The 27,598-nt window shown below is 38.1% G+C and overlaps 2 protein-coding genes and 1 long non-coding RNA gene across 6 annotated transcripts in view; 2 read left to right on the top strand and 1 right to left on the bottom strand.

Moving 5' to 3' along the window:
* Positions 1 to 12,751, top strand: part of Xrn2 (5'-3' exoribonuclease 2) — a 73,962-nt gene extending 61,211 nt beyond the window's left edge. The window contains exons 27-29 of one of the 2 annotated variants that reach the window (XM_039105475.2): positions 4,261 to 4,324; positions 9,388 to 9,529; positions 12,230 to 12,751. In XM_039105475.2, the coding sequence (XP_038961403.1) occupies positions 4,261 to 4,324; positions 9,388 to 9,529; positions 12,230 to 12,295 (272 nt within the window). In that variant the 3' untranslated portion in view covers positions 12,296 to 12,751. The remainder of the gene's footprint in view (positions 1 to 4,260; positions 4,325 to 9,387; positions 9,530 to 12,229) is intronic. The other variant, NM_001108596.2, reaches the window with a different exon arrangement.
* A 5,732-nt stretch (positions 12,752 to 18,483) lies between these two features.
* Nkx2-4 (NK2 homeobox 4) lies at positions 18,484 to 20,532 on the bottom strand. The gene is made up of 2 exons (XM_039106629.2): positions 19,503 to 20,532; positions 18,484 to 19,097 (listed from the first exon to the last, which is right to left on the bottom strand). The coding sequence occupies exons 1-2, from the start codon at positions 19,948 to 19,950 to the stop codon at positions 18,484 to 18,486; spliced, it is 1,062 nt and encodes a 353-aa protein (XP_038962557.1). The 5' UTR covers positions 19,951 to 20,532.
* LOC102547081 (uncharacterized) lies at positions 19,199 to 23,619 on the top strand. Of its 3 annotated transcripts, none has more exons than XR_005502536.2 (4): positions 19,199 to 19,674; positions 19,883 to 19,968; positions 20,656 to 20,750; positions 21,267 to 23,619. It is a non-coding gene; the product is annotated as an uncharacterized LOC102547081 (long non-coding RNA). The 3 variants fall into 3 exon arrangements; XR_005502537.2 differs by having other exon boundaries at positions 21,595 to 23,619; XR_005502535.2 differs by having other exon boundaries at positions 20,656 to 23,619.
* The last annotated feature ends 3,979 nt before the right edge of the window (positions 23,620 to 27,598 follow it).

Consider the following 27,598-nt stretch of genomic DNA (forward strand, 5'->3'; position numbering starts at 1 on the left):
GAAGTGTCTGCTCTGTGCCTATCATGGTTTTAATGTCAGTTGATTTGTAGATCATTTTCTAACTTGAAGCACAGATTTTTTGGATATAGTACATGAGAAGAAATGGGTTCTGAAGGTCTCCTTTTTCTCAGGGCTCACTTGTTACCAGGTATGCTGTCTTGATTGTATGACTTTGATGGTTTGCATGACTTTCTGATATTGATAACAATGTCACGACTCACTCAGAGGACCTGGTTCAATTCCCACCATCTCTGCGGTAGCTCACAGCCATTACTAACTCCAGTTTTGGGAATCTACCATTTTCTTCTGGACTTTGACAGCATAGCATACACATTGTAGGCAGACTTGTGAAAGTAAAATACCCATGACAGATAAATAAAAATAAATCTTTGCAAACACACACACACACACACACACACGCGCGCGTGCACAAAAGCATAATTGTGAAAATAGAAAAGACTGTTTAGTGACTAACAAAAACTGTTCTGGGTTTACTAACACACACCTTATTGTAGCAGCATTGGTGGGACAAAGGTAGGAGGAGGATTCCACAAATTTGACACCAGACTGGGCCACAGAGGGAGACCTTGTCTCAACAAAACCAAAAACCACAAAATAACAAACTGTAAAACACCCTTCTTTGGGAAAGTGCAAGCCCTAGGTTAGTGATACTTGGCTTAATAAGAACCCATCACTGGTAGAACATCACTCATTATAAATTTGAAATTTTGGTCAGAAACTTTTGTTTTAGTAAAATTGAAAACTAAACCACTTAATTTTTCAAAAGCATTTTTCGTGTCATAATTATTTTCTTTAATATGGTATAAAATACACTATAGATGAACCATTTGGTCAAACTGCCTCTATCAGCTGTTTGCCATTGATGTCTCCTTTGTTGCTCTTTAGTTTACCTTTAATGTGACAGTTTGGGTCACATTATAAATCTTTATTTTTTGATAACTTTTTGGAGTCAAGTGTAGCCCTGAGTACTCAATATGAATAAAGCATCAGTTTTGGCATTCCAGAGAAGGTGGCACATGACTTCTCTTCATTTTGATCAGTAAACTTGTCACTTAGTTACATTTGAAAAGTGATTTGTGATTACTGCAATCAGTAAACATGAAATCTTTTCTGTGATTGCCACGCTGATTAAGTAAATTGTCACTTGAGAAGCTGTTGGCAAGGCTGGTTTATGTGGCCTTAGAGCTCCAGAAAAGGGATGCCTTTTTGAAGACCAAAGGAAAAAATTAACTCCCCCCTTCTTGTTCTTGTACCTTCTGAAGTGCAATTCATTGTCTCATAGGTTTTTTTTTCTCCCACTCAAAAAGATCTTCTGTTAGAGTCATACAAATGAATGGTAATAAGTTTGTTTTACTGTCTACTTCATTACTTATAAGCCAAGAAATATTTCTACTTTATGAATACTTAAGGGCTATGTGTATTACTTATAACTACATGAAAAATTTTGTCTAAAAGTAGCTTTGAAAAAAATTTGTGGCTTTTCTTGGATTAAAAGCAAAGTATGTTTAATAATATATGACAGAAAAATTTTTAAATTTTATGGGGCTGGGGATTTAGCTCAGTGGTAGAGCGCTTGCCTAGGAAGCGCAAGGCCCTGGGTTCGGTCCCCAGCTCCGAAAAAAAGAACCAAAAAAAAAAATTTTATATTATTAGCCCAAGTTTTAGCAAAACACCATATATTTGCTAATGCTAAGATTATATGAAAATGGGTTGTTCTGAAAGTGAGAATTAAATATGGAAGCACTTGATGTGCCTGGAAATGGTGACATGGAATGAATGTTTGTCTTCATTTTCTACCACTTAAAGGTAGTCTGTAGGAAGTGTTCACCGTTGATGCTTCTGTATTATTGTATTACTTCCTGAAAACAATCTTATGCTTAATTTAATGTACATCATCTTTGAATTATGTGTGAATAGATGTGGTGATTGCATTACCCTCCAATTGTACACTTTCTAAGAGCAAATAAACATTTTTCCCTTCATTTTCAAAAAACATTAGGGTAAATGACTCTAGAAAGTTTATTTTAATGTGCATGTGTCTTTTATTGTCTTTAGTTGATCTTGAATAAATCGGGGTTTTTGTGTGAAAGCTTTTCTGGGTACCATAGAAGGTATGCATTCTGTGGTTATTAGGATCCACCATGGAACTAGACTTGGCATTAAGTCTTAATGATAAACGGGCGTGTTTCCGGGGTGAAGCGCAGAGGCATGCAGAGCAGAGCTGAAGAGTGTCTGGGTCAGAGTCATTCTGTTAGTTTGATTTTGTTTACTTTTGTCGGTATATTACCTAATTTTGTACATGTAGAGACATAAAAAAATCATTTAGCTGATTGTTACTAATTTTTGTGTACCATCTGAATAGGTTATTGGTCTTCAAGTGTAACAAAGTAATCAAAAAATATAAATGCATATTTTTATTTTCAGAGGACTATTTTTTCATAGATTGCAGGTCATTGAAAATTTAAGTATGTTTAATAAATGTCTTAAGTTTTCTATCTAAGGAAGCCTCACAAAGGAAATAATTCTCATTCTTACACGAACTTCTAGCTTTACCAGTTTAAGATTTCCTTTGGGGTTAAGGTTTAGTTGACTTGGTAGAGTGTTTGTCTAGCACAAAGCCCTGGGTTCCATCTCCTAGCACCATAATTACCAGGCATGGTACTGGTGCTCACCTCTAATACCCAACCCTTAAATAGCTGAGGCAAGAGGATCAGAAATTCAAGGTCATCTTAGCTACTTAGAGTTTGAAGCTAGCCTGAGATACATGAGACCCTATCTCGAAAAATAAGATAAATACTGGTTTTTCTGACAATTTATATTCTGTAGTACTGGGTCATTCTAGTCCCAGAATAGGCAACTCTCTTCTCCCATTTCTATGAACTTTGTAATCAGCTTCCAGAATTTCCACTAAGGTTTTGAACCCTATTTTTGGACCATTTGAAAGATTTTTCCACCTTGTAACTCAGCTTTACTGCTAATAATTATATTTTTAAGCAGTGAAACAGGATATAATTCAGCTAGAGAGACTACTTGGTTTTCTGAAGAAGAACTTCCTCTCCTTTTTGAAAAAGGAGTCCTTAGTTGGGTGCCTGAAACTGCAGGTTGGTACCAGTCTTTGGATAGTATGCCCACATCTAGAGAACAACCTTAAGCTGTCTTTTACAGTCCTGTGGAGATAGGCAGAAAGCTTAGAACAGAGGAGAGCAGCTATGTCATGCTGTAGTCGTCAGTTGTCACGTACTTTACTTGGCCCATTTGTGCTTTGTGGAAAATTTAAAAGCATTAATTCTTTGGGGTTTTTTGTAAAATCAGATTGTACATTTTTTGGTTCTTAACTAGGGCTAAGTTTTTGTTTCTTCATTCTTTTAGAAAGCTATTCTGGAAAGCATGGTTTTGGTTTGAGTTTCCATTTAAATGCATGCCTGAATACATTATGATGAGCTGTGATGTCCTTCTTCTTGGCAGTCTGGAGATGGCCACTGTCCTCACATAGTGACTATACAACTTCTAGATCTGTTTTAATTAGGTCACAGCAGACCATGATAAAGGCAGATAATAACTGCAAGGCTGAAGCCAGGACCAGTGGTTAGTTGATACTGCCCCTTTGAGTGCTTTAAATGTGAATGCTATGCCTGACCAGGAGCTGATGGACCTTTCCTTCCTTGTAATGCTCAGCTTATGGAGAAGAGCAGCAGCCATTTGGTTTTATCTAAGTAGATAAAGTTACCAGTTCTGCTTTGCTATAATGGGTGAGGGTGAATGGTGAGGAAACTACAGAAAAATAGGTGGTTCTTTCATTAGCTTTTCTTGGTGGTATGTGTTAGAGAGATTGTGTGCTGCCTATTTGATGGTGTTGCATCGAATAGAACTCGTAGTTCTATTCGAATTAATACTAATTTTAAGTAGTTCAGTGTACAGTCATGAAAAAAGCTAAGATCCTTTTTTAAAAAATAACATTTAAAGTACACGTGTAAAAAGTCTATGTATATGATACATAGTCACACACTACAAGTGAGAGAAGTGTAAGTATAGCTAAGGTTGTTACCGAAACTGTCTTGTTAGCAACAAAAATTTGATCAATGAAAGTCAGTGCTAGTTCTGTTGGTCTTTTTTCATTAGCTTGCTTACTTGGTTTACATGTTATCTCATTCTATTTCAGGAACTTTGAATTATAACCCATGTGAGTTATAGAGATTACTTTTGCAAGCGTTTTATGAACTCCTCCCATTTATTTTCCAGATATGAGGCCCCAAGATAACTGGCGAGGTCCTCCTCCTCTTTTCCAGCAGCAGAGATTTGACAGGTAATGCTAATGCTCTCATGCTTTAATGTATTGATGTCTGGGGTATGCTGGCTGCTTATAAACCAAAACCTACCTGGTTTGAAATAATGCTTGTTCCCACCCCAAATATTTTTTCTTGTCCTTGTTTTTAGGAAATATGTAATTAATACTTTGAATTAAATGTTCTTGTTTACATAGTTTACTGTGTTTCTTGGTTCTCTTGGACTTTATTTTATTGACGAATTGAGGTACTCTAAAAAAACGCAACACAGCTTAAAATTGTATTAGGTTTTTGTCAAGCTAAACAAATTTCTTTTTAGCAGGGTTGTGCAGTTTAATGAGGCATAACTAATGGTGTTCTACTTTTCTCATGTCTGCCAGCAGCACAGCATTAGTACAGGCCGGCTATTGATTCTTACTACAGACCTCTTCAAGTCCTAATCAGCTTCTTTGGTACAACTTTTTCAGGGCTGACAGGCCTATTGTAGGGCAGTGTCACTGTAGGTCAGTAGTTATTAGTTGCCACTGAAAACAGTTTCTTTAACTACTTAAGATTGAACTGAATTAAATGCAGAAGGGACTCAGAAGAGGATTATGGGATCTGCAGTCTAATAAGTACCATGGACTAGGAAGAATGTGACATGGTTTAATAACAAGGGATGTTTGACATGTGTTCTGTCATTCATAAGTTCTGTGTTCCTAAGTCACATGGACCTGCGTGAGAAGTCAGATGGGCATGTTATGAATAATTATTATCATCTGTAGACTCATTTATTTAAAAGTGTAATGTATCATTCCAGGCTGGTTTTGATAGCATCAATACATGTAAAACCAAATGGAGCTTCATGAAAGTAAAACTCCCCTTTTCACCTTTCCAGTTACAATGTTTTTACTTTCCTCCACTCAATGAATGGGGTGCAGTAACAAATTGTACTAGAAACAGTGTTCTTCTTGCACAAACATTCAGTAGCCCGAGCCTTTCCAAAATTGCCTTCTGTTATTTTCTTCAATATTACTACAAAGATTTGTATAACTCAGCTGTTTATTGATGATGTCAGCTACCTCATGTAAATCATATTTTAAATTCAATACAACTGGTAAATGTATGTTGTACATTCTCAAAGCATACTGCACATACTATTTAATTATCAAAGTAGCCAGGCTGACCTTGAATGTCCAGTTCTCTTGCCTTAGTCTCTCAAGTCTGAGAGTAGGGATTACCTGTATACAACACCACAACCAGCATAACCCTGTTTTAAAACAAATTAAGGAAGAAATTCTTGTGAATTATCGTATTTGGTTTCTTTATATCATTGCTCCCTTCTTCAGTATGTTAATGACAATATCTAATGTGTTTCTTCAGCTTAAGAATTATCCACACTGTGTTGACATCTTCTCAGATGTGCTGTCCACACAGTTCAGTAGCTTATCCGAGGTCACTCTTTACCAAGAAATTTTTTAGTAGAACAGCACTCATCAGATTCTTTACTCTGAACTTAGTATAAAGCCACAGCACATCAAAGGAATGAAGGGTCAGCTCCACTTCTGAGGCTCTTTCTGCAATTGCAACAGCTTTCCTTCTCTGTGCACGGGTAAAGTTTGTCTACCGTCCGTATCCTCTTCCTGGCCCTGCTGTCTGTCATGTTCTTGTTCTTATTCTACCCTCACATCACCAAGAACTTTGTGAGCCCAGAAGTGAGGAAAGTTTTGTTTGGGTGTGATGGGGTTGGGGTGGTGTTTTAGGTACTCTTCATGCCTCAGTTTCCCAAGTATTAGTGAACTAAACCATTTTATTCTAAGCTTCTTTAGCTACTTAAGTGGTTACAATTTATTACTCATTTCCATAGCACTTGTCATTCTGTATATCCAGATCTTACAAGACAGAGAGTAGGAACCATTTTTACTTTACCAAAAGATTATAGATAATAGATGGTGGTAGTCTTATGAGAGCCAGGTGTTTTTGTAATCCCTAGTTTAGAGCATTTCCAGTGTACTATTTTTGGGTGTTGTTGAGAATCCTATTAGAACATGACTTTTGAGTGTATCTTGTCTCCTACTACTATAGTATGTTGTCTTGAGTTATTTCTTCATTTGTGATAGTACTTTAAATTATATGTCCCTTTGACCTAAATATACAGTGAATGGACTGGTAATGAAAGGCTCAGTGGATAAAAGTGCCCAGTCTGACAACCTGATTTGTGTCCCCAGGACTCAGTGCTGGAAGGAGAACACTAATTCCTGCAAGTTGTCTTCTGACCTCATACACACAGGCAAACGTGAACACCCAAAACCAAATGAATCTGATGTCATATATCTCAGAAAAAAACAAGCCACCTTTCCTCTCCCCCAAAACAAAATAATTATATTGCAGTTAATGGTGTTGACTCTGTGCAAGACTAGCTAGCGTTTGAGTACAAGGCAGCCATTCACTTTAGTTTCCTTACTTGTGATTATTCAGCTCAGTTGTGGGGGGAAAATCTTTAAATGGCATGACTAACTACCATGCAAATTTAAACTACCCAAATTGGGTTTAAACTACCGACTGCTCTTTAGAACAGTAATTTGGAAGCCTAAGAATATTGTCACTCAGTACCAAGTAGTGCCTCAGTTTGTAACCACTATCTCTTACATTTTATTTATTTATTTATTTATTTATTTATTTAGCCTTTTGTGTTTGTTTGTTTTTGAGACAGAGTTTCTTAGTGTATCCCTGGCTAGACTGGAACTCTGTAGAACAAGCTGGTCTTGGATTTATAGAGATCTGCCTGCCTCTCCCTCCTAGGTGCAGAGATTAAGGGGCTACATCACCACCACCTGGATTTTTAGTTTGCTTTTTTGAGACAGTTCCTACTATGCAGTCGTGGCTAGCCTAGAACTTGCTAAGTAGACTTGATCGGCCTTAAATCCACAGAGATCCAATTACCTCTGCCTCCAAAGTCCTGGGGTCAAAGGTGTGCGCCATCACACGTAATCTTAACTATTAAAGTTAGGCTTGGCCAACTTTAGGGTTTCCATCTCACATTTTACAAATGTTTTTCTCAAAGTTTCAGTTTGTTTATATTTGCAAATAAAAATGATTACTTCATAGTAAATACAGGTATTCTTGCCAGCAAACAGGAAATGGTAGTACATATATCTGCTGCATGGTTTTTTCTCTTTAAATTTTATTTTCATTATAGAAATTATCTTTGAACAAAAATATTAGTGATTATTTTGAATAAAAAGAAAATTGTATGTTTTACACTGGCTTTGCCTTATAACATTTTTAGAATATAAAAATGCTTTTAAGTTATATTTATAATTTATATTATGCCAAGATAATTACATGAAATTTACTAAGGCTAAAAAGAAAAATTAATCACAGTACAGTGCCTGAGTTGCAGTTTTGGTCTGTAGGCTTTGCATGTATATCCCACATTGATGATCCTTGATCATAACCCATGTACCAGCTCCCTTACCTATGCAGAGGTCAGAAGAGACCATCCTTATGTGTGTATAGGGCTGTTCTTCTGAATCAGATAGGACATTCTTGCCAGAATTCATTTACTGATAATAACCTAAAGATAATTACAAGTCCTAACCATAGGCACCTCACTCTGACTTTGAATTGGCTTTGAATCACATTCAGTGTTATTTGAGCTCTGGTTTTACTCCCTTTCTATAAAGAGTAGCTTTGGTCTTCCTTGAATCTGCAGATAACTGTTGTCTTTGATTTGTTATACAAAAATAATTACTTTACTTTTTTTTTTTTTTGTTTTGTTTCGTTTTTAAGAAGGCTTGGCTTGTTGTAAATGAAGGGAGAGTAGAGAGGATAGATTCAGATTTGAATAGCTAACTAAGAAGAATTAGTCCAACTTCAGGCTTTTATCCCTAAATTTTCTCTCCCACAAAGAAGTGAAATTCATATGCTGATACCATTATAGTGAAAGCTGGCTAGTCAGAACCTTGGCGAATATAAGAGATTTTACTGAGTTCTTCCTGGTATCATCTTTGGCCCCAAAATTTCTAATGTTAAAAGTATACAGGAACATTTTTTTTTCTATTTATTTTTTTGTGACTGTTAATAGAAGTTAAAAATTTCTAACTGAGAAAGTTCCATTTTAAATGATGATTAATTATTGCCTTTAGAAATATCTTTGCTACATTGTTTATGTGACAGGTTTTAATTAAGTTATGATTTAATGCCTTCTACCTGTTGTTGTGTATCTAAAAGTTAAAATAGGCACTTGAAGACAATTAAAACATGTCTTTCAACTAGTAATCTGGGACAGCAAACTGGGTTATAATAGCTGTTCAATCTGTGTTCCCATGTAAACTGTACACCAAATGCCAGTCAGCCCATGCCAATTAGTGCTCATGTTGCTAGGTCACCATGGTCAATTGAAAACTGCATCAATAGAACTTGAAAAGGTTTCTTCACGATCAGACCTTCTGACATATTGAGCAGAATAATGGATGGGAAAAAACTGCCAAGTTTCCTACCCTGGATTCAAAATACTCAGCAGTAAGAATTCACTTGCAACCTGCAATTAACTAGAAAGAATAGAATCTAAGAACGAGTCCAGACATTTTTTAAAATAAAGCCTCTTTCTCCTACTTGTACATGTTTACTCTTTTGGGCAGCATCATAAATGTAATCAGCTTGCTGATTGTGGATCCAAATACAAAGAAACTTCACATTTAAAACCATACAAAATATTTTGTAAATGTTAATCAGCTGACTTTAAGCATCACCCTTTAAAAAATAATTCATTTATCTCATGCGTGCACACTAATGTGGTGGTGGTGGGGTATTACCTCATATATATGGAAGTTCTAATTGGGTCCTGGGGATTGAACTTGGGTCATCAGACTTGTAAGGTGGGCACTTGGACCGTCTGAGCCATCCACTAGCTGTAAACATCCCTCTTAATAAATTATGGTGTTTTATGAACTGCAGTACACTTCACTGGATACCAGAGACACAAAGGCTATCATACTGCATATTCTGTATAACACATCTAATTTAGAGGAGATAACCTGTCCATTTTAGGCTTATGCTGTCCATTTTTGCTTATGCTTCTGATATAAATGTCTTTTTACAGAAGTGTTGGAGCTGAACCCCTACTGCCGTGGAACCGAATGCTCCAAACCCAAAATGCAGCCTTTCAGCCAAATCAGTACCAGATGCTGGCTGGGCCCGGAGGATATCCACCCAGACGTGATGACCATCGAGGAGGGCGACAGGTAATAAATACAGTGTGGGCTACAGAGGAGAAGCAGCATACTGCTCGGTTACGTTTGCCTCTTGGTAATTAATATTTTGTTACCAATATTTCTGGAGGAATTGTTAATAGAACAGCTTAGGTGAACTTTTGTCATCTTTAAAAATACACTCATGCCAAGTATCTCACATAAACAGTTTGTATGTGGGCAACCGTTAAGAATCCCAGCCTAGAAGCCTCTTTTATCTTAGCTGGCAATGGTGAGTAATAGGAGTCACGGTCACCAACACACTTCATTTTAGCTTGGAGGATGTTGTATTCTAATATAAACTACGTCTGTCATTGCCAAGTGAAGACTGCCTGGAAGCTGAAAGTAAAATAAATAAGTAAAATCAAATCAAATCAATCAAACACAAAAGTACCTGTTCACCGGCTGTCTTTATTCATCCTAGAATTCTCTTAACTGATCGTCATTGAGTCTCTCCCTGTGGAAGCAAAGTTCTCCTTGAAGATTTTCCACACATTTTTCTATTAAATGGATGCAAATGAGTGTTATTAGAATTCATAGATAAACTGAAATGATGCAGCTTTGTTTTCTCAGTTCCATCCAGTCTTAGCCATAGTTAAAGCTGAGACCTATTTAATATAATTTCCTCTCGCAGTTTGTCACCCTGAATAGAATTTGTACTTTAATCCAGTGCTTGGTAGAAAGCAGGATTTGAAGTACTGCGGCCCTGGGGTGTAGCGTTCTGGAGTTAGGTGCCTGCAGTGACATGAGGAGTTTTAAGTTGTTCACCTGGTGTTGCCTATAGCCTTTGTAGTACTTGGCATATTGGTTTTCTAATTTGTTTCTTACTTTGTGTCCCTCCCCCTGTCTAAAATCTCTTGACATCGAAGGAAAACGATTTTGATACCTCAAAAGTGTATTTTGTATGTCCATTTCAACTTTACCAGAAAATAGTTACCTTATAGTTAACACCCTTTGAGAAAATTTTGTTATAATTCATTAAAATCATTTCATAGAATTTAATTTTTTTTTCTACCCAACATCTCTGAAAAATCATATTAGGAAATTACTGCTGTCTGTGCTTTAGATGGCACTAGGCAATTGAGACAACAGCATTTTAAAAATGAAGACATGAGAAACCGTGGAGGATGCTGTGTGTAGTCACTTACATCATTTTGCAGTCAGGACCTGACTATGGGACCTCATAGTTTGGAGACAGAGCTGGGAACACTGAATCCCAGTTCATCTTGCCTCTGGAAGTAGCTAAGGAGATTTTCCTTTTGGGGGAACTCTGCTGTTGAAGAAGCTAAAATTCTTTGCTGAGAAGATACATAAACAAGTTGGAAGATTCTTTTGTTTTTGGAAATACACTCATTCTTTTTAGTCTTGTTTCCACTTAGTTTTTGTTAAATTGCAACTATTGAAGTTAGAGTTTATTGTTAAAGAGAATCATGCCTTAATTTTTTTTGTACTTGTCTAAACAAGTCCTTAGCGCACATCCCAGCCTCCAGTATCTGTCATGCCATATAGTGTGAGTTGTATAGTGATAAAATGGAGTTTTATCACTGGTGTTCTAAATAGGAATTTCCTCTTCCCTTTAGATCCAAAATCTGTACCACACTCATCCAGCAAATGCTTTTACCACTAAGCTATATTCCCAAACCTTTAGAAGAGTACCTGTGAATTATTTTTGTATGGAAATGTTTTTGCAAACATTTTATTAATGTTTTATTACTGTTCTGTTTTTCATTGAACAAAAAAATATATTCCTAAAAATAATTGGCCATTAGGCCTTAATAAGTCTCTTTCTTTGGTTAAATAAAGAGACTTTGCCACCAAGGGCTCAGAATGGTGAAAAATGTTAAAGCACTGTCTTTACAACATGAATAATACCTGTGCAGGCTCAGACCAGACAGAATGCAGCATGGAGGGGGGAGATAGACACAAAGTCCCTCCCTTAGTTAAGGAACTATTGGCAACTCGTAATCACTGGGAAAGAGAGGGAAAGTTTTGATGGCTTTTCTCATTTGTTAATTTAAGGGTGTAGTTCCTGGTAGGATGTAGATCCTGGTAGGTTGACTACTCACCAAAAAAAGGTCACATAGCCAAAAGCATTTGGGCAACACGAATGCTTGTACTTAATGGATTTAAAAAAAAAAAAAAAGACAAAGTTGGGTGGTTTGAGAAGAGTAGGAGAAGGGAGTGAATATAACCAAAATACATTGTTTGAAAATCTCAAAGAACTAATAAAAATACAGGGGCCAGAGAGATAGCTCAGTGATTAAGAGCACTGACTGCTTTTCCAGAGGTCCTGAGTTCAATTCCCATCAATTACGTGGTGGCTCACAATCATCTATAATGGAATTGATTCCTCTTCTGGTGTGTCTGAAGACATTACAGTGTACTTATATAAATAAAAGAAATAAACTCTTTAAAACAATATATAAAATAAGCCCCACTGTCCATACTTACAAGACGCATTTCATTGTTGGGGTTGGTGTTCAGTAATTCAACCTTTGTGTGCATCTTTATCTTTAGCTTTGTAGCAAGCTATGTTATAGCTGTAGACTTAGAACACATACTTTTGAAGACTTGTCATGTGATGTACCTTAAGAAAAAGTCTGCTGCTTTCTGATGTGCTCTTCCACAGAGATGTAAATTCCTTTATTAGGTATATTAATCCAGAAGATAAACTCTTTCTTTTTTTATTTTCAGGGATATCCCAGAGAAGGAAGGAAGTACCCTTTGCCACCGCCCTCGGGAAGATACAGTTGGAATTAGGCTTTTGTAAAGCTTCCCACATTCCTTTCACCATTTTACACTTTCATGCTATTTGTGGAAAGGTTTCTTTCTCAAGTAGTAGTTTTTAATAAAACTATAGTACTTTGTGTATTTCTTTTAACTGTGTGTATATTTTTACTGATCTGATCTCACTGTTTTATGTTGCTTTCTAGAGATGTGTATTGCATAATACAGTGGGTCTGAATTTATTATTGCTTGTAAACACATTTGATGAAATTAGGAGTCCTGGGTTTTCATTATGGTTAAAACTCAAAACAGCTCTATGCTGATTTTAATGCACATTAATAATTAGGTATGGACATTTGAACTGCACATTCTGCAGACTAGAGCATATATTGTTCAACATTTCTTTGAAAACATTTCATTAAAGTACTTGTCTTACAGAAATTTGTGGACTTTAGTAAAAAAAATAAAAATAAAGCTAAACTTTAAAAATGTTGTGGTCTGGTGTCTGATTACCTCAGCTGAAGTATTGACTTATGGTGCCTATACAGATTTATTTACAGTGCCAACTTAGACAGAAAGCAATTCCTACAATTAGATGTCAAGAGCCAGTCAGTGTCAAGGCATGTTTTAAGAGGATATGGTTAGCACTTTAAGAGAAGCATTTATTACATTAGCATATTACTAATACATCTGTGAATATTTACATTATTACAAATTTCATGCTTGTGTTTTAGTTTTAAGGACTTCTAAATCTCTTACTTAGGGATCATTTTGTTAAAAAATTCAAGTTGAAGTTTTTTTAACTGAAGACTCTATACTCAGCATATTTTAAGTGATAAATCACAGCAGAATTCAGTCTAGATCTTATTCCCCTTCATTTGAGTACACGAAGTCCTAAATGCATGTTTAGGATTCACACACAGCTATTTTTGTTTAACTACCAAAACAAACTTAGACCAGACACCTTTCCGAGAAGACTGAGGCTTTGTCTCAGTTTTTCTAGACTAATATTGTAAGATTTCTTTTTGACTTTCCCACTTAGGACATTTGTTCTTTGGAACACAGCTAATGCACACTTGTTAATTTTTTATTATGTGGGAAAGAAATTCACCTTTGAAAACAGGCATTTGGAAGCTGTGGAATTCATTGCTGATGCTGGTGAAAGCAGCAGGATCATTTTATTGTTGGAACAGAGTTTTCATTAGGACTGTCAACCTTTGTATAATAATTTCACTCCACGTTATAGTAATGAATCCTACTATTAATGTCTGGCTTTCCAAACATTAATGCTGCCTTCTAAATAAAGTCCTGTATCTTCCAAGGGAGCATGTGTTTTACTTTATATAGTTTTCATGGATTCTCCAAACCCACACTAATGCTTTTTATTTCCCCAATTCACTGGTTTTGATTTTTTAGTTTTGGCTGAAGAAGTCTAAGTAAAAGGCATAATGGAACTAGCTGACAATAGGCTCCCTCTTGTGAAACAGGTGGGTGTGTCCAGGGAACATTTGCCCAGTTCCTGAACTCATAGATCCTCTGCCCATCTCTTACTGTTAGAAGAGAAAAATGCTGTTACTTCAGTAAAGTGCTGTTTAAAGCTTTGGACGATATTTACCGATGTAAATGTTCCCTCAAGTTTTAGTCTTGCAGGCAACAGGCTAGTTTTGCTACTTGTATTCCATTGTTACCTTTGGGGCATCTTTTTTCGGGGGTTGTCACTAAATTGTTTTAAGTCAGTACCTGGGGGCATGCTAAGAGGACCTAGTAAGGAAAAAGCAACCTCCTTAGCTCTGGAGCCCCAAAGGGGTGATGTGAAAGTACAAAACCTTGTGCAAATGGGTATTAGACTGCCATTAAGCTTTTCAAGGGCAAATAGGATATAATGACATGTAGGTTAATTTTCTTGAAAAACCTGGAATATTCATAACACAGCTGGTAGGAATCCTCCCACTTTTTGAGGGAGGTCAGATGCTCAGGGATTTGGCTAAGATGAAGGTTTGGGATGCACAAGGATTTTGCAGCTGAGGCTGAGCTGCCTGGGAACAGAGGGCTGGCAGGGTTATTGAGGGTGTGAGCTGCTCCTCATAGTCAAGGTTGTGCTGTATCCTGATTTCACCTCCCTGTCGAATATGGAAGCTGAGGCAATTGGCCCAACATCTCCCCTAAGCCTAGAATTTCAGCCTACCCAGGAGTAAGGTGTGTGGAATCTCGGACCTTCAGTCTTGGGGACATTGTAGCATCATTTCACTGGATGCAGTACCACAGTCTTCATATTTACAGTTCTCCAGGCAAGTGCACATGCTGAACCTGTAGAAAATCAGAAACATGTCCTGCCTCACCCTCACTCCAGATTTCTGTTTAAAATTCGGAAGTCTTGACTAATCAAATTCATCTGTGCCTAGAAATCTAATCCGTAATTAAAGGCCACAGAGTGGCTTTGCAACTATACCTTGACTTCTGCCCATTCTGAATGGGTCAGAAAACCAAGGTGCTGTATTCCTGGTGACTGATTGCATCCTCTATTTCTAACACAAAGTAACAAGTGGCCCATTGAAATATGCTTCCTCCATTCACCATTAATTCCAACATGTTTTGTGGCTGTTTTTCTATACCCTACTTTCTGAATTGGAGTAAAAAGATAACATGCCTTAATTCGTATGTATGAAATGGCACTACTGCAAAATTGGGCACATTAAGCTTATGCAGCTTAACTGTTAATTTTTTTTATTAGAAGTTGCCTAACAATTACTAAGGTTATAGAGATTAAAAAAAAAAAACGTTTCACTCCATTTCAGATAAATTCTTTAAATCAAAACTGAACAAAACTAAAACCCGTATGTCAGAAACTTTCATTAAATCACCATTAAATTTAGAAAACATAACCTGGAGATCACAAAGAACTCTCCATACTCAACTGGAAAGAGGAGTGCGAGGTTCCCCAGTCTGGGTATCTCTGAAATTTCCCCAGACTGATACTCACCAGTTCTCACTAGCAGTAAAATGACTTCTTATGTTTTACAAATGTATCAGTTCTCTGTCTTACCAGGACTGAGGATGGTAATCACAGTGTTTCAAAAAAAAAAAAAAAAGAAACAAACTAAATTTAAATAATTTACATACAGAGGTCCAATGATACCGTGGCATTAAATAGCAGGACAATATTATCTGTGCTTTGTATGTGAACTGGAATTTATATCACTGCCACATAATGTATTACTTTCTCATATGCACAAATTCTTATCAAAATTAAATCTATATGCTTTTTAATATAATTATGGTCCAAAATTTACTTTTAGAGCCATTACTGTTCAGTGCAGTTAACAAAGCAAGCCTATGGAAGATGTTTGTACTTAGTGAACTGAATTGAGTCTCTGATTTGCTTTAAATTGAAAGTAAACAGATACTAGCAGAATGGAGTTTGAACACAGCTGTGTTAACTACTTGTTCTGACCTTTAGATTGTAGTTCTAAGCAAAGCCTTAAATAGGACAACTGGGTTACACTCTTACCCTTGCGTATATAAACCATCCTTGTGGTGTCCTTCAAATTTGCACACTCTCATACTTTAATTTACATCCTAATGAAGATTACATGCAGTACCTACAATCCCTGCCGTTACTCCCTGCAACTTTCAGTCTGCATTTTGGTTTCTACGCCTCCACTAGAAAAGATGTTAGACCCCAAAATGTACTGCAAAATGTCACATCTGCAGAGTTAGCATTTCTGAAACCCGGTTTTGCTATGGCCTCTGCTAAACTTTGAGAGGGCTTTGTTCCACCCAGCCCCAGCTCCAGTTCTCCCTCTTGGTTGTGGAGACACTTATCCTCCTCTTCAGTTAATGAGTTTCACCTAGTCTAGCCGTTTGTATTTTTATAAAGGATCTGTGAAGCACCAACTGCAAACGAAGGAAAAGGCTTTTGCTTTGCATTAATCAGAAAGTGGAATTCTATAGTAAAAAACGTTTCTTTTAATGTTTCAGGAATCGAACCTTTTCCTAACGTCAGGATGTGCTCAGTAAGTCTCTGGGTGTAGAATGTTAAGCCCTCTGCAGCAATTACCTCAAGCTTGGGGTTTTTTACTACTTAAATGCTGAATGGAAAAAGATATGGCTACAGTAAATATACTTTCAGAAAATGGTAAATGGCAAAAAATTGTTTGCTTCTGGTGACATTATTTCCAGTAGAATTCATTTAATTTAAAGGATTCTTTGTCTGGAAATAAGCTGTGGCGTTTGTGTGTGTGTGTGTGTGTGTGTGTGTGTGTGTGTGTGTGTGTGTGTGTAGAACTGTTAAAGGTTTATTTTCCTTAAGGTCTGGATGCTCACAGACCTAAATCCATTGTTGTTTTTGTTAGTGTTGGTCTGTTAAAAAAATTATTAAAAATGGTGTGAATTTTTAAATCATTTGCTAGAGGGAGTATAATCAAACAGATGAAAACAAAGCACTTTGAACTACAGCACATCAGTAATAGTTTTCCCAGCAAAATTAACACTGATTTCTGGAGTCAATCTAGTAGTAATGCAAAAACTCAAACTGAGAGATTTTTCTGTATGTTTATCGCACCACTTTAAGTCTAACTTGTCTACTGAGATTATATTAAATAACTTTAAAATTAAATCTCATTCTCCAAAAATGCACAATGATGGTTTGATGAAAGACAATCTCTTTGCTCCATGCCCCCTCCCTTTTCTTGCCTTGAAAGGAACTGGAGTTAATTTTTTTTCAAGAGAATTTACATAAAATAAATTTTGGAGAAAGGGCAAGTTTGACTTCTATGTACCTTCCTATGCAGTCACTTTGAACTTTCCAGAAAAATGTTTAAACCATGAGAAGAAATTGAGTGTTTCACACTCAAACTTGTTCTTCTAAAAACTCAAATGTAGAAGAGGTTTGGTATCTCTGGTGACCACCTGTTTTGATTATTTGAAAGCATGTTTTGCCCATATTATTTCCTTAACTTTCATTGATTCTCTAAGTTCACACTATTCGGTCAGCTTTATTTCCTCCAATATGATTACCTTAATAATGAGTAAAGGAGCTGTGTTGCCACACTGCCAAGAGGAAAAAGTAAAAAAAAAATCCCTACAACACTTAAAAAGAAGTGACCTCTTGACTTTTAGAAAAAGTACTTAAGGCCCTTTTAAAGTTATATTTAAATATCCATTTGAAATACTGAAAATATAAATTGGCATATTAAAGAGTAAATACATTTATTTATGTGATAAAACACCGATAAAATTGCTGCAACTTCCACTGAGCAATATGGTGGAAACGTGCAATTATCTTACTTTTCCTGTGTATTTTGATTACAAGTCAGTAAATCGTCTTATTCTTTTTGACATGCTTTGAAACAGATTGGTAGTAATATTGTTAATTTTGCTTGTTTGTTCTAGTACTTTTGTCAAGGAGTCCAAATTCAGGTAAAAATACTTTAAAGAGAATAAATGCCATGGTTTTAGAAGGGAAGGGTATGTTTATCAGCTGATTTGGAAAGGCTAGATTCTATATAAAACGTATTTTATAACCCTTTTTAAAAATGATGTACTGCATCTTGGGGTGGGTGGGGGTTGTGCTCTTCTGGGACAATATACAATTACTTGGTTGCCTAATAATTAACAAAAATATTTTAAAATCAGCATTTAAATGTAAAAACGGTAACGATCCATATAATTAGTATTTCAATTCTTTTTATTCCATTTCTCTATTTCACCCAAATGGCAGTTATTCCTCAGCAATCATGTTGCTGTGTATATGATCCATTTTGGGCTACAATTCAATTTACTTTCAATCAAGCATTAACGAAATTGCACTTAGGGGAGGGGCTTTGCAAATTAATCTCCCAAAATAAATTCCACTTCAAGGATTCATCGTGAAAGCTGGTTGATTTATAGAGATACAAACACCAACAAAGTTTCCAACTTCTAAAACTCTGAGAGCTTTGGTTCGGAACGTGGTGAATGTGGATTCCCGTCAGTTCTTCGCATAACTTAGGAACTTCTGAAAGAAGAGAAATCACCACCTCAAAGTGTGGTGTCACATTATTCGGTCTGGAGCTGTCGCCTCTCCCACCCCCAGTAAAGAGGTTCAGAGCAGACTGACCCTCTTCGCGACTCATTCGTTCTTATCTCCATGCACTAAAGGGCCAGCTTCTGTACATTTCCCCATCCGTTCTTGCAGTTTCTTGGCGGATCCTGCGAGTCGCAGGCAGACCCCCGGGGGCTCATCACCACGTTCTGCCATAGAGCAGGTTGGCGCCGAGCACGCCTCCGCCATAGTCCCCGGTGGCGGTGTCCAGGGCCGCTAAGCCGCCCCCGGGACCGTGCAGAGCGGGCGGGCTGGACGAAAGCTCCTCGAGCTCTGACGCGGGCGTCGGGGCCTGCGGCTGCTGGCCGCCCTGGCCAGGCGTCGGGGTGCCCGCGCCGTTCTGGCACGGCTTGCCGTCCTTCACCAGCACCGGTACGGCCACGCGGCGCGGCGACGGCGGCGGCGGAGGCGGTGGAGGACCCAGGCCGCCCTCCTGTTGCAGCTGCTGTGCCGCCTTGTCCTTGGCCTGTCTCTTCATCTTGTAGCGATGGTTCTGGAACCAGATCTTGACCTGCGTGGGCGTCAGGTGGATCATGCTGGCGAGGTGCTCGCGCTCGGGCGCCGACAGGTACTTCTGCTGCTTGAAGCGCCGCTCCAGCTCGTAGACCTGAGCTTGCGAGAAGAGCACTCGGCGCTTCCTTCGCGGCGCGGCCGCGTGCAGCGGTGCCAGAGACTTGGCGGCGTCCGCGATGCCGGTCAGCGAACCCATGCCGGCCACGTTCACACCCGCCGACGGCCCCATGAACCTGGAGACTGGGGAGGGGGCCCAAAAAGGACGGCCGGTGAGCCCCGAGCCTGCGAGAACCGCTCCCGCCGTCGCCCCGCTCGCTTTAAGTGATGGCACGGGGGCCCCGACTGCATCGCGGGACCCCTCGAGCGCCGCGGCCCGCGCCCCACTCTCTCCGCGTGCCCAGGGGCCCGGCAACCCCCGCGCGCCCCAGGGGTCTCCCAAGAAACCCCGCGCGTCCCAGGCCGCCCTGCGCGTCCCAAACCTCGACCCAGAACCCCTCACGAGCCCTAGGCCGCGTCCCAGGACACCCCGCGCGTCGGCCCTCGGGCGCCGCTGACTAGAACGCCAGCACCCTCGCGCCCCGGCTGTGGCGGGAAAAGCCCGCGCCGCCAGCCTGCCCTCAGTCCCGCGCTTCTGGCCCCGCTCACTTGACGAGTAGCGCGGGTCCGTGTTGGCGCCGTACCAGCCGGTGGCCGCGGCCGCCGCGCCGCCCCGCATGCCGTCCGTGTAGGCGGGCAGCTCACCCATGTTGCCCAGGCCGCCGTTGCAGTAGCTGCCCATTGCGCTGTGCGGGAACTGCGAGACGCCGGGAGGCATGTGGTAGGTGGCGGCCGCCGCCGCTGCCGCTGCCGCTGCCGCTGCCGCCGCCGCCGCGTTGTGTCCGGCCATGGCGTGGGGCGGCTGCATGCCGGCCACGGCCGCCGCCTGCGAGGAGGGGCCAGTCGGTGGCGCGCGGTAGGCGGCGGCCCCCAGGGGCGCCCCCAGGCCAGGCGGCGCACCGTCCATGACGCCGCCGAACTTCTTGTAGGTCTCCTCGATGGGGCTCAGGATGTCGGACACAGAGAAGGGCGTCGTGTGCTTGGGGCTCAACGACATGGCTCGGCGGACAGCCAGGTAGGGGGGCCCGGGGCGGGCGCGGGCGGGACGCGGCGGCCGCTGGTCGCCGCCACTTCGGCCCGGCGGCAGCGCCAGTGGAGAGCTGTCCGCGGCGCGGCGAGCCCCCGAGCTGCGGGATCTTGGGTTTATTTTAGTCCAGCGCCAGGTTTACGACAGACTCGGGGGGCGGAGCAATATCCCCAACGAGCAAACAATGGTCATTGACATCTTTTTCTCTCACCCCCCTTCCCCATAACGGAGGCAAAAAAGGTAAAGGGCCAGTTGGGTGTTTCTTGAAAATATCACCTCCCCTTTCTATCTCCATCCTTCGCTCTCCTATCCAGGTTACCTTAGCCCTGGAGAAATAAAAACTCTGAGGCCACTGAAAGACCCACGCTTGTTTCGTGCATACTGGGAGTTTTCCTAAAGTGACTTTGTAGCAAAGTTCAGTACAACGTGGAGGGTGGGGGGTGGGGGAGAACAAACAGCTGTTAAGTTTGGGAGGGGGATGATTTGCAGGGCTCACCTCCTTTCTAGCTACCAGCCCCTCACTGGCTCCATCAGCTAAAGTGTTAAAAAAAAAAAAAAGGCTCTTGGGTCCCACCATAAGAGCAGATAAAGAGGAGAGGTACAATGACAGTCCTCTGGCATTGTAGGGCTCTCTAATTTATGCATCGTTAGATCCTTTAAAGCATCATTTTGTAGGCAACCTAACGGACACTTCCAAATTAGCTCAAAGTATCCAAATCTAAAGAAGAGGGACAACACACACAGATACTGGCTTACAGAGATGCTGGCTTGTAAGTATGCTGTTTCTACTCTCAGGCTAGAAACTGAACAAGATAAAGTGTATTTGCTAAAAACGTCTCATATTTAATTTGCACCTTCATTACCTCTATCTTTTCTTTGTCCCCATTCCCAGAATCTGACTTACAGTTTATTCTTCTGTCACTACTCTACTATGAGAGAGGGAGGGAAAGAGAAAGAGACAGAGGGAGGGTAGGGGAAGGGAGAGAGGGGGAGGGAGGAAAAGAGGGAGGGAGGGGAAGAGAGAGAGAGAGAGAGAGAGAGAGAGAGAGAGAGAGAGAGAGAGAGAGAGTTCAAGTATGTTTTTTGTAATGGATCTTTTTGGTGGTGTTGGGAAAATAACCTGTTTAAGGGGTATCAACATTGATGTGGATGCAGAAAGAAGGTTAAAACAGCAGCTCATCTTGAAAAATGCAAACCCATAAGCTAATTTTTTTTAAAAAAAGTGTTGTCTCTTGGTATACAAATGTTCCTGCATAACAAAGAACTTAAACTTTTTGAACTTACAGAAAGTGCCGAGCAAGACAAAAGACAAAGAAGTGTGCAGGCACCAGTAAAACTGGAAAACATGGGGATGAGAGGGAAACAAAGACACGTTTTAAAAGTTTTCCTGGAAACTGGAAATGTTTCTTCTGCAAGATTTTATTGTGTCTAAAAACCAAAGAGTAACTACCAAAGTTTAACCTGGCAGCACGTGCCTTGAAGATCTGAGCAGTTCAGCATTATCTTTTTCTTGGTTTCCTGTGGTTTGAATGTCCTTGGTGGTTTTGTCTTATTATTTTAATCAACAACTGTGTTCATTTCAGTGTACTTTTGCAAAGAATCTGCCTTTTGTAGGGAGAAAAAGACCTATGATCACTCGTGGAAAGAAAAGGACAACCAGAGTAGTGGTTAATATTTTAAAACACTGTGAGACAAAATGCCAGCTTCTAGCAGTTGTTTACAGACATCAGTTACTGCCTTAACAAGGTTAGTATTGCTACAGTCTGACATAATGCTACTTTTACAGGTCTTTCCTGAACTTGAGACACTTGAGCTAGGTCACTTATGCTGGAACTGCCTACTTATATTTCTTGAACTAATGATATACAAAGAAGCCTTTACGGGGGAGGGCACTCAAATGCTGGGATCCTTTTACAGTGTGGGTTTTAAACTTTGTTTTGCTTTAAATTGTATTCTTTACTACTTACTAGATTAAAAGCAACAGAAAGTAATCTTAAACTTTAAACAAAGATAAGTATAGTTTTCATAATATCTGTGAATATGAAAGTCTCTTGCAAGTCATTTTATGTTTCAAGTTTGGACACATTTAAAAATGAAACAATTATCATAAACTTCATGTTGATGAGCTATCCAAGCCAGAAAAAATAGTTATAGTTCTTTCAGATGATTTTGTTTTCAAGTTACACATTTTATCTTGTGACATTTTATTTGTAAAACTTCAGTGTGACAATTTTATAAGTGTTTATACTATATTTTATTCAGTTTATCAGTGCACTCAGATCTGGAGGTTTCCTACTATAAGGTGAAAATATAAAACAAAACAGAATTTCTGCCAAAATTCACTTTCTGACTGCTTAGGAACATCATAGGCCAAGGAGAATTCCTCTCCTGGACATGAAATGTTCTGAAAGGAAAAAAAAATCTTAAAATCTTCCACATTTTCTTTTATCAGTTATTTGCATCTTACCCTAGAAATTTGACATCTTTAAAATGTTGTTATTTGGATGTGTGTAGATGAGTTTGATAATAGACTCTGGAGAATGTATACATGTACATCTAATGATAAAATAGTATGATACTCTGTTGAAGATTTCCATCAAACTCATTTCATCCAATTATTCTCTGCCCAAATTGTGAATGGAAGTTTCTAGTTAGTGATTGTTAAACACCGTTGACTATGTGTTGTGAAAATGTATTTCTCAGGAATGCTTTCTTGTTATTCCCTTCCCTTCTCTTAGCACTTAGCAGAAAGAAAGGAAAGAAAGAAACTCTTAAAGAGAATACAGTAGTGAAAAGAGATGGTTCTCCCTCTCCTACTCTAGTTTCCTTTCCCATTTCCTCTCCTCACAACACTTGACATTGTATTCTGCTAGGATTGGCTCCTGGTCTTGAAGTACAATGCTACTTTACATACAGGGGACAGCATGGATTTGGTTTTTTCCGTGCCTTGACTGTTTTCCATAGTTCAGATTTTTGTAGTTTCACACATCACACAACACTGGAAACTTACTAAAACAGCTTATAGCAGAAAAAGAAAATTTTCCTAGACAAAAAGATTCAGTAGGCTCATCCCCCTCCTTTTTTTTAAAACAAAAATTGACATTTATTGAAAATCTCTGATATATTAGTTAACTTTAGAAACAAAAATTCCTGGCAAGAAGCTAAACTAAACTAAAATACTAAAATCAGAAGAAAGAGCCTTCCTTGTAATTGGGATTTACTGTTGTCATGCAGCTCAGCCAGAGGGGCCTGGGAAAAGGGGAGTAACCTTGTGACAGACCCCCCTTTGAATTAGAGTTCCAGCTAGAACCAAGAGGGAGATTTTGTCTTTCTATGGTGGCACATAGATTGTCACTAGCTCCTGAATTTCTGCATCAGGGTGACTGTTCTTGAAAATATTACTCTTCTGAATAATCAAGAATATAAGTGCTGTTTAGAAATGAGACTTTTGCTGTACTTAGAAATTGTTTGAAATAGTTGTAAACTTATTTGATTAGTAAAATTCTCATGTTGGAGAAGTAGCTGTAATATAACAATTGTGACCTTTTTTTAATTGGAAAGAAATAAAGAATCATGTCAATAGCACTAGTTTTGTGCAGCAAAATTTGAATGTATAAACAAAATGCTAAGGAGACAAAATGAAGTTTATTCTTAAATTTTTGATAATTTTATCAATTTCTGGAATTTAGTTCCCATTTTTGTTTATAGTTTTCCTAGATGCTTTTAGTTTTAATTGGTTGTTTAAATTATTTCACATTTCTTTGGCTAATTTTACTCATATATTTATGACTCTCTCTGTTACACAGTGCTACTTTCATATTTTCTTTATAAAATACAGTCTTTGTGATTTAACTACCTACAAAAAGACTCTTGACTGAATCTGAAAAATATTCAGATATTTTTAGATGAAAAATATTATGCTTTCTCTTCAGTGGTAAGTCTAATCAATGGTTTTATTTTAAGTTAGTACAATTATTAATAGTACATTTTTTGAACATCATGAGAACAAATGGGAAATATCAGCAATGTTATCATTGGCTAAATCATAATGATTTTTTAATATGATTACCCCAGAGCAAAAACAAAGAAACAAAGCAAAACAAGTAATATAAAACAACCCACACCAAACAATGTACTTCTCCTGATATTATAGGAAAGCTGTAATCTTAGTTTTTAAGTTGTAGCAGAAAATAACAGTGTATGTATGTATGTATGTATGTATGTTTATATAAAACAAGAAGAATACATCTACTACATTATAATTCCCTTACCTTAGGTATATACTCTTAAATTAGATATTTATACTTTTCTTTAGTTTTAAAAATAGTGTTTTAGTGTATGCTATAGGAAAACTAACAATATAGGAATATAATTTTTGTTTCTAAACAACAAGTTATGTGTATATCTTGCTGCCATAGAACGTTCAAAACTTTATTTCTATTTGTTTTTCACATATTTTAGAATGTCATTAAATTCCTGTTATAAAAGGAATAATTTGAATTTTAAGAAAAAATAATTTCTATTATTTTATGCAGGGACAAAGTTCTAATTTCTCTCTATATACATTCTTAATAGGTACTACTACACATAGTCTTTAAAATATATACCTTTATAACTTCATACACAATCAATTTCCCCAGTCCAAGTTAGTCCATAATTTTCATGTAAGTTATATTAATGTTGCATCACCTTAGCTTTACAAGTTAGCTTTTAATATCTGAGCTGAGTAGTTGGTTTATTTGTTGCCAGCACTTACTTGAAGGAGAACTCCAATTTATGACATTTGGTGAGTTGATTATTAGATTGTTGCATTGTTATTAAAGCTGTACTATGTTCATTTTAGAAGAAATAACTAAAGTAATCTTATAACCAGAGAATAGTTTCTTCACTTTTTTTGTCTATATTGTTAATGTCAAGGTGTTATTTAATAACTGTTTATGCATATCAGTCTGAATATTTGATTGATAATTGTACTTACAAGGAAGTGTCTACCTCATAAAACATTTGGGTAAATTTCAAGCAATTTAATTATTAGCTTAATAATATGCATTAAAAAGCCTGATACAAAAGAGTTAATTACTCTATTCATTGTGAGTACCATCAGGAAAATTTTATTGATAAAGCTGCCTCATAAGATCTCAAAAATAAAATCAAGTTGGATGTAGTAACACATTGGTAATCATAAATCTCTTGAGGCATAAGAATTGTGGGTTCAAGGCTAGCCTGCGTGTCATAGTCAATCTGAAGCCAACTTGGGCTACAGGAGGAGATCTGCCAATAAATAAGCAAACAGATAGCTGTGGAGTTTTTAATGCTGTTTCGGTTCTGGAGTGCTGAGGATCAATCCCAAGGCTAAATGCTTCGAACAACCCTCAGTTAATAAAACCACAAACTGTTTGTCAGATGTACTTGAAAATTATTTCCCTAAAGTACCTAGCTGTGAAGTAAAGTAAGAATGGGATCTGACCCTTTGACAAAAGTTTTAAAAAATGAAATACTAATTATGAAATTTGAATATAGGGAGTAATATAACAACTATATGGGAAGGGTTTGTTTGTTATCGTTTTAGAAAAATAGAAGAATTTTACAAGATACAAAAGTGTCACAAAGCACAGGGCATTGTAATTCAGTCTAAATTACAACTCCAGAGAAATAAGATTCGCTTGAGAAATTTTGAACTAGTTTAAGTGAAAAGCAATTTGTTGTTGGTATGTTGATAAGAATGTATAATATCTGATGAAGACAAAAGTGGCAAATTATTATTTCCATAATAAAAAGCCTAAAACTGCAGTATCAGTTTAAGAGCAACACTAATTCAGTAATAAAAGATGATGAGTCTCAATAAGTGAAGTCAAATTATGTAGTAAAGATGAAACTTTTAAAAATCTAATTGATACTTTTATATAGTTAACTTTTAGACAATATAAATAATGTTGAATACAAGGGATATATAGATCTGAAGTTGTGTCCTTATATAAACAATCTGTTTATATATTAGATATAATAATATTTATATGTTATATATTATAAATATATTTCTTTAGGATAATCAGTGATAATGCATATGTGATTGAGCTGCTGTTGGAAGACTGCCTCGACTTAGCTTTTACTAATGATTTTCAGAGATTGAAAAGGTAGTGGAAATGGTGGTTTAGAAATTGCTTTCTAAGGACACTGAAGGATGGAAGAGAAACCTGGGGCTTCCCATACCCTCTGAAATCATCTTTGCATAAAACCAGGTTTAGCAGAGACAAGTGTCATTTTAAGTGCCTGTCATGAAAAAAGTGGCATAAAGAGATTATTTGAGCATGGTTCTTTAATGACAAATCATGGTATATGCTTTATACTCCTACCAAAAAGAAATAATGTTGTGCATATTCAATGTAGTCTCTGTGACTGAATTTATCCTCATAGATAATAAATGAACATGAGTGAGCATTCATGAAAAGTCAAACTTTTCATGACTAAGGAAGTCTGTTTATGAAGGTAGGGATGGTGGTGCACACCTTTAATGTCAGCAGTAAAGGGACTGAAAAAGGAAGCTGATGGGTTTGAAGTCAGCCTATGCTTCATAGTGAAAACTAATCTTAAAAAAAAAGGAAAGGAAAGTTAACAACAAACTACTTATCTTTACTTATTTAGGTTACATCATTTGTATGTGTTCAAGCCAGCTGTGTTTGTCATATAGATATTTTGACACCCAGGAGGAAATGTATCGGAAAAATGCAGTTTATTTGTTCTCTGATTCTGAAAAATATATGGCAGGTTATCAAGATCCCACAAATAAGAACTTTATTGAAAGAATAGGAAGAAAAAATTTAACTATACAGACACAAAGTCTTCTAAATTTATCAGCTTCTCAGAACTTGTCCTACTTGGAATGTGGCAGTAGGTCACCTAGAGTTATTAATGTCTTATAACATACTCAATGCTGTAATGAGTTTTATGTGTTTGTCTAAGTTAACTGATACATAGAACTTAAACATGTAATTGACATTGGTATACAATTAAGTAAATATTCTGAATAGGAGAGGAAAGAAGTACTCAGAAAATTGTACATCAGTTTCTTCTGAGTCTGCAATGGTGATGGGTCAAGACTTATGCTGTCTTTGAGTATCAATTGTAGAGGCTATTTTTATATTGCCTGATGACTTTGATGGTACTTACACAAAGTTTACAAAGTTAATACTCATGTGGATATTTGTTTCCAGATTGATACAAATGGATATCCAGATGGATATGTGTGCTGCCCCATGTCCACCTCTCCTTTGGGATAGCCAGACCACTTGCACACAGAGCTGGCCTGGAGGGAGGGAAGTTAACTGGGCACAAGTGGATGCAGTGCAGGATCTTGGTCAGCAATGAATGCATGGGTAATGAACACATCCAGGAACAGCTTCAGAGAACTGGTTGGATTACGAGGAGTAGGAGAGAAGGGGGGGCATTTATGCCCCTGGGGAGGTGGCCAGAGTATCTGGGGCAAGGTTTGTGTGGCTGGGGCAGGGGGGTTGGAAGATCCTTATCTACATACTCAGGTACTGTAGGATCTGAGGATGGAGTTGAGAATCTGGGGACCTTATAAGGTCAAATGAATGAAGCCTGATAACTGTTATTAGAA

Source organism: Rattus norvegicus, chromosome 3 (assembly GCF_036323735.1).
Source record: "Rattus norvegicus strain BN/NHsdMcwi chromosome 3, GRCr8, whole genome shotgun sequence".
Classification (NCBI taxonomy): Eukaryota; Metazoa; Chordata; class Mammalia; order Rodentia; family Muridae; genus Rattus; species Rattus norvegicus.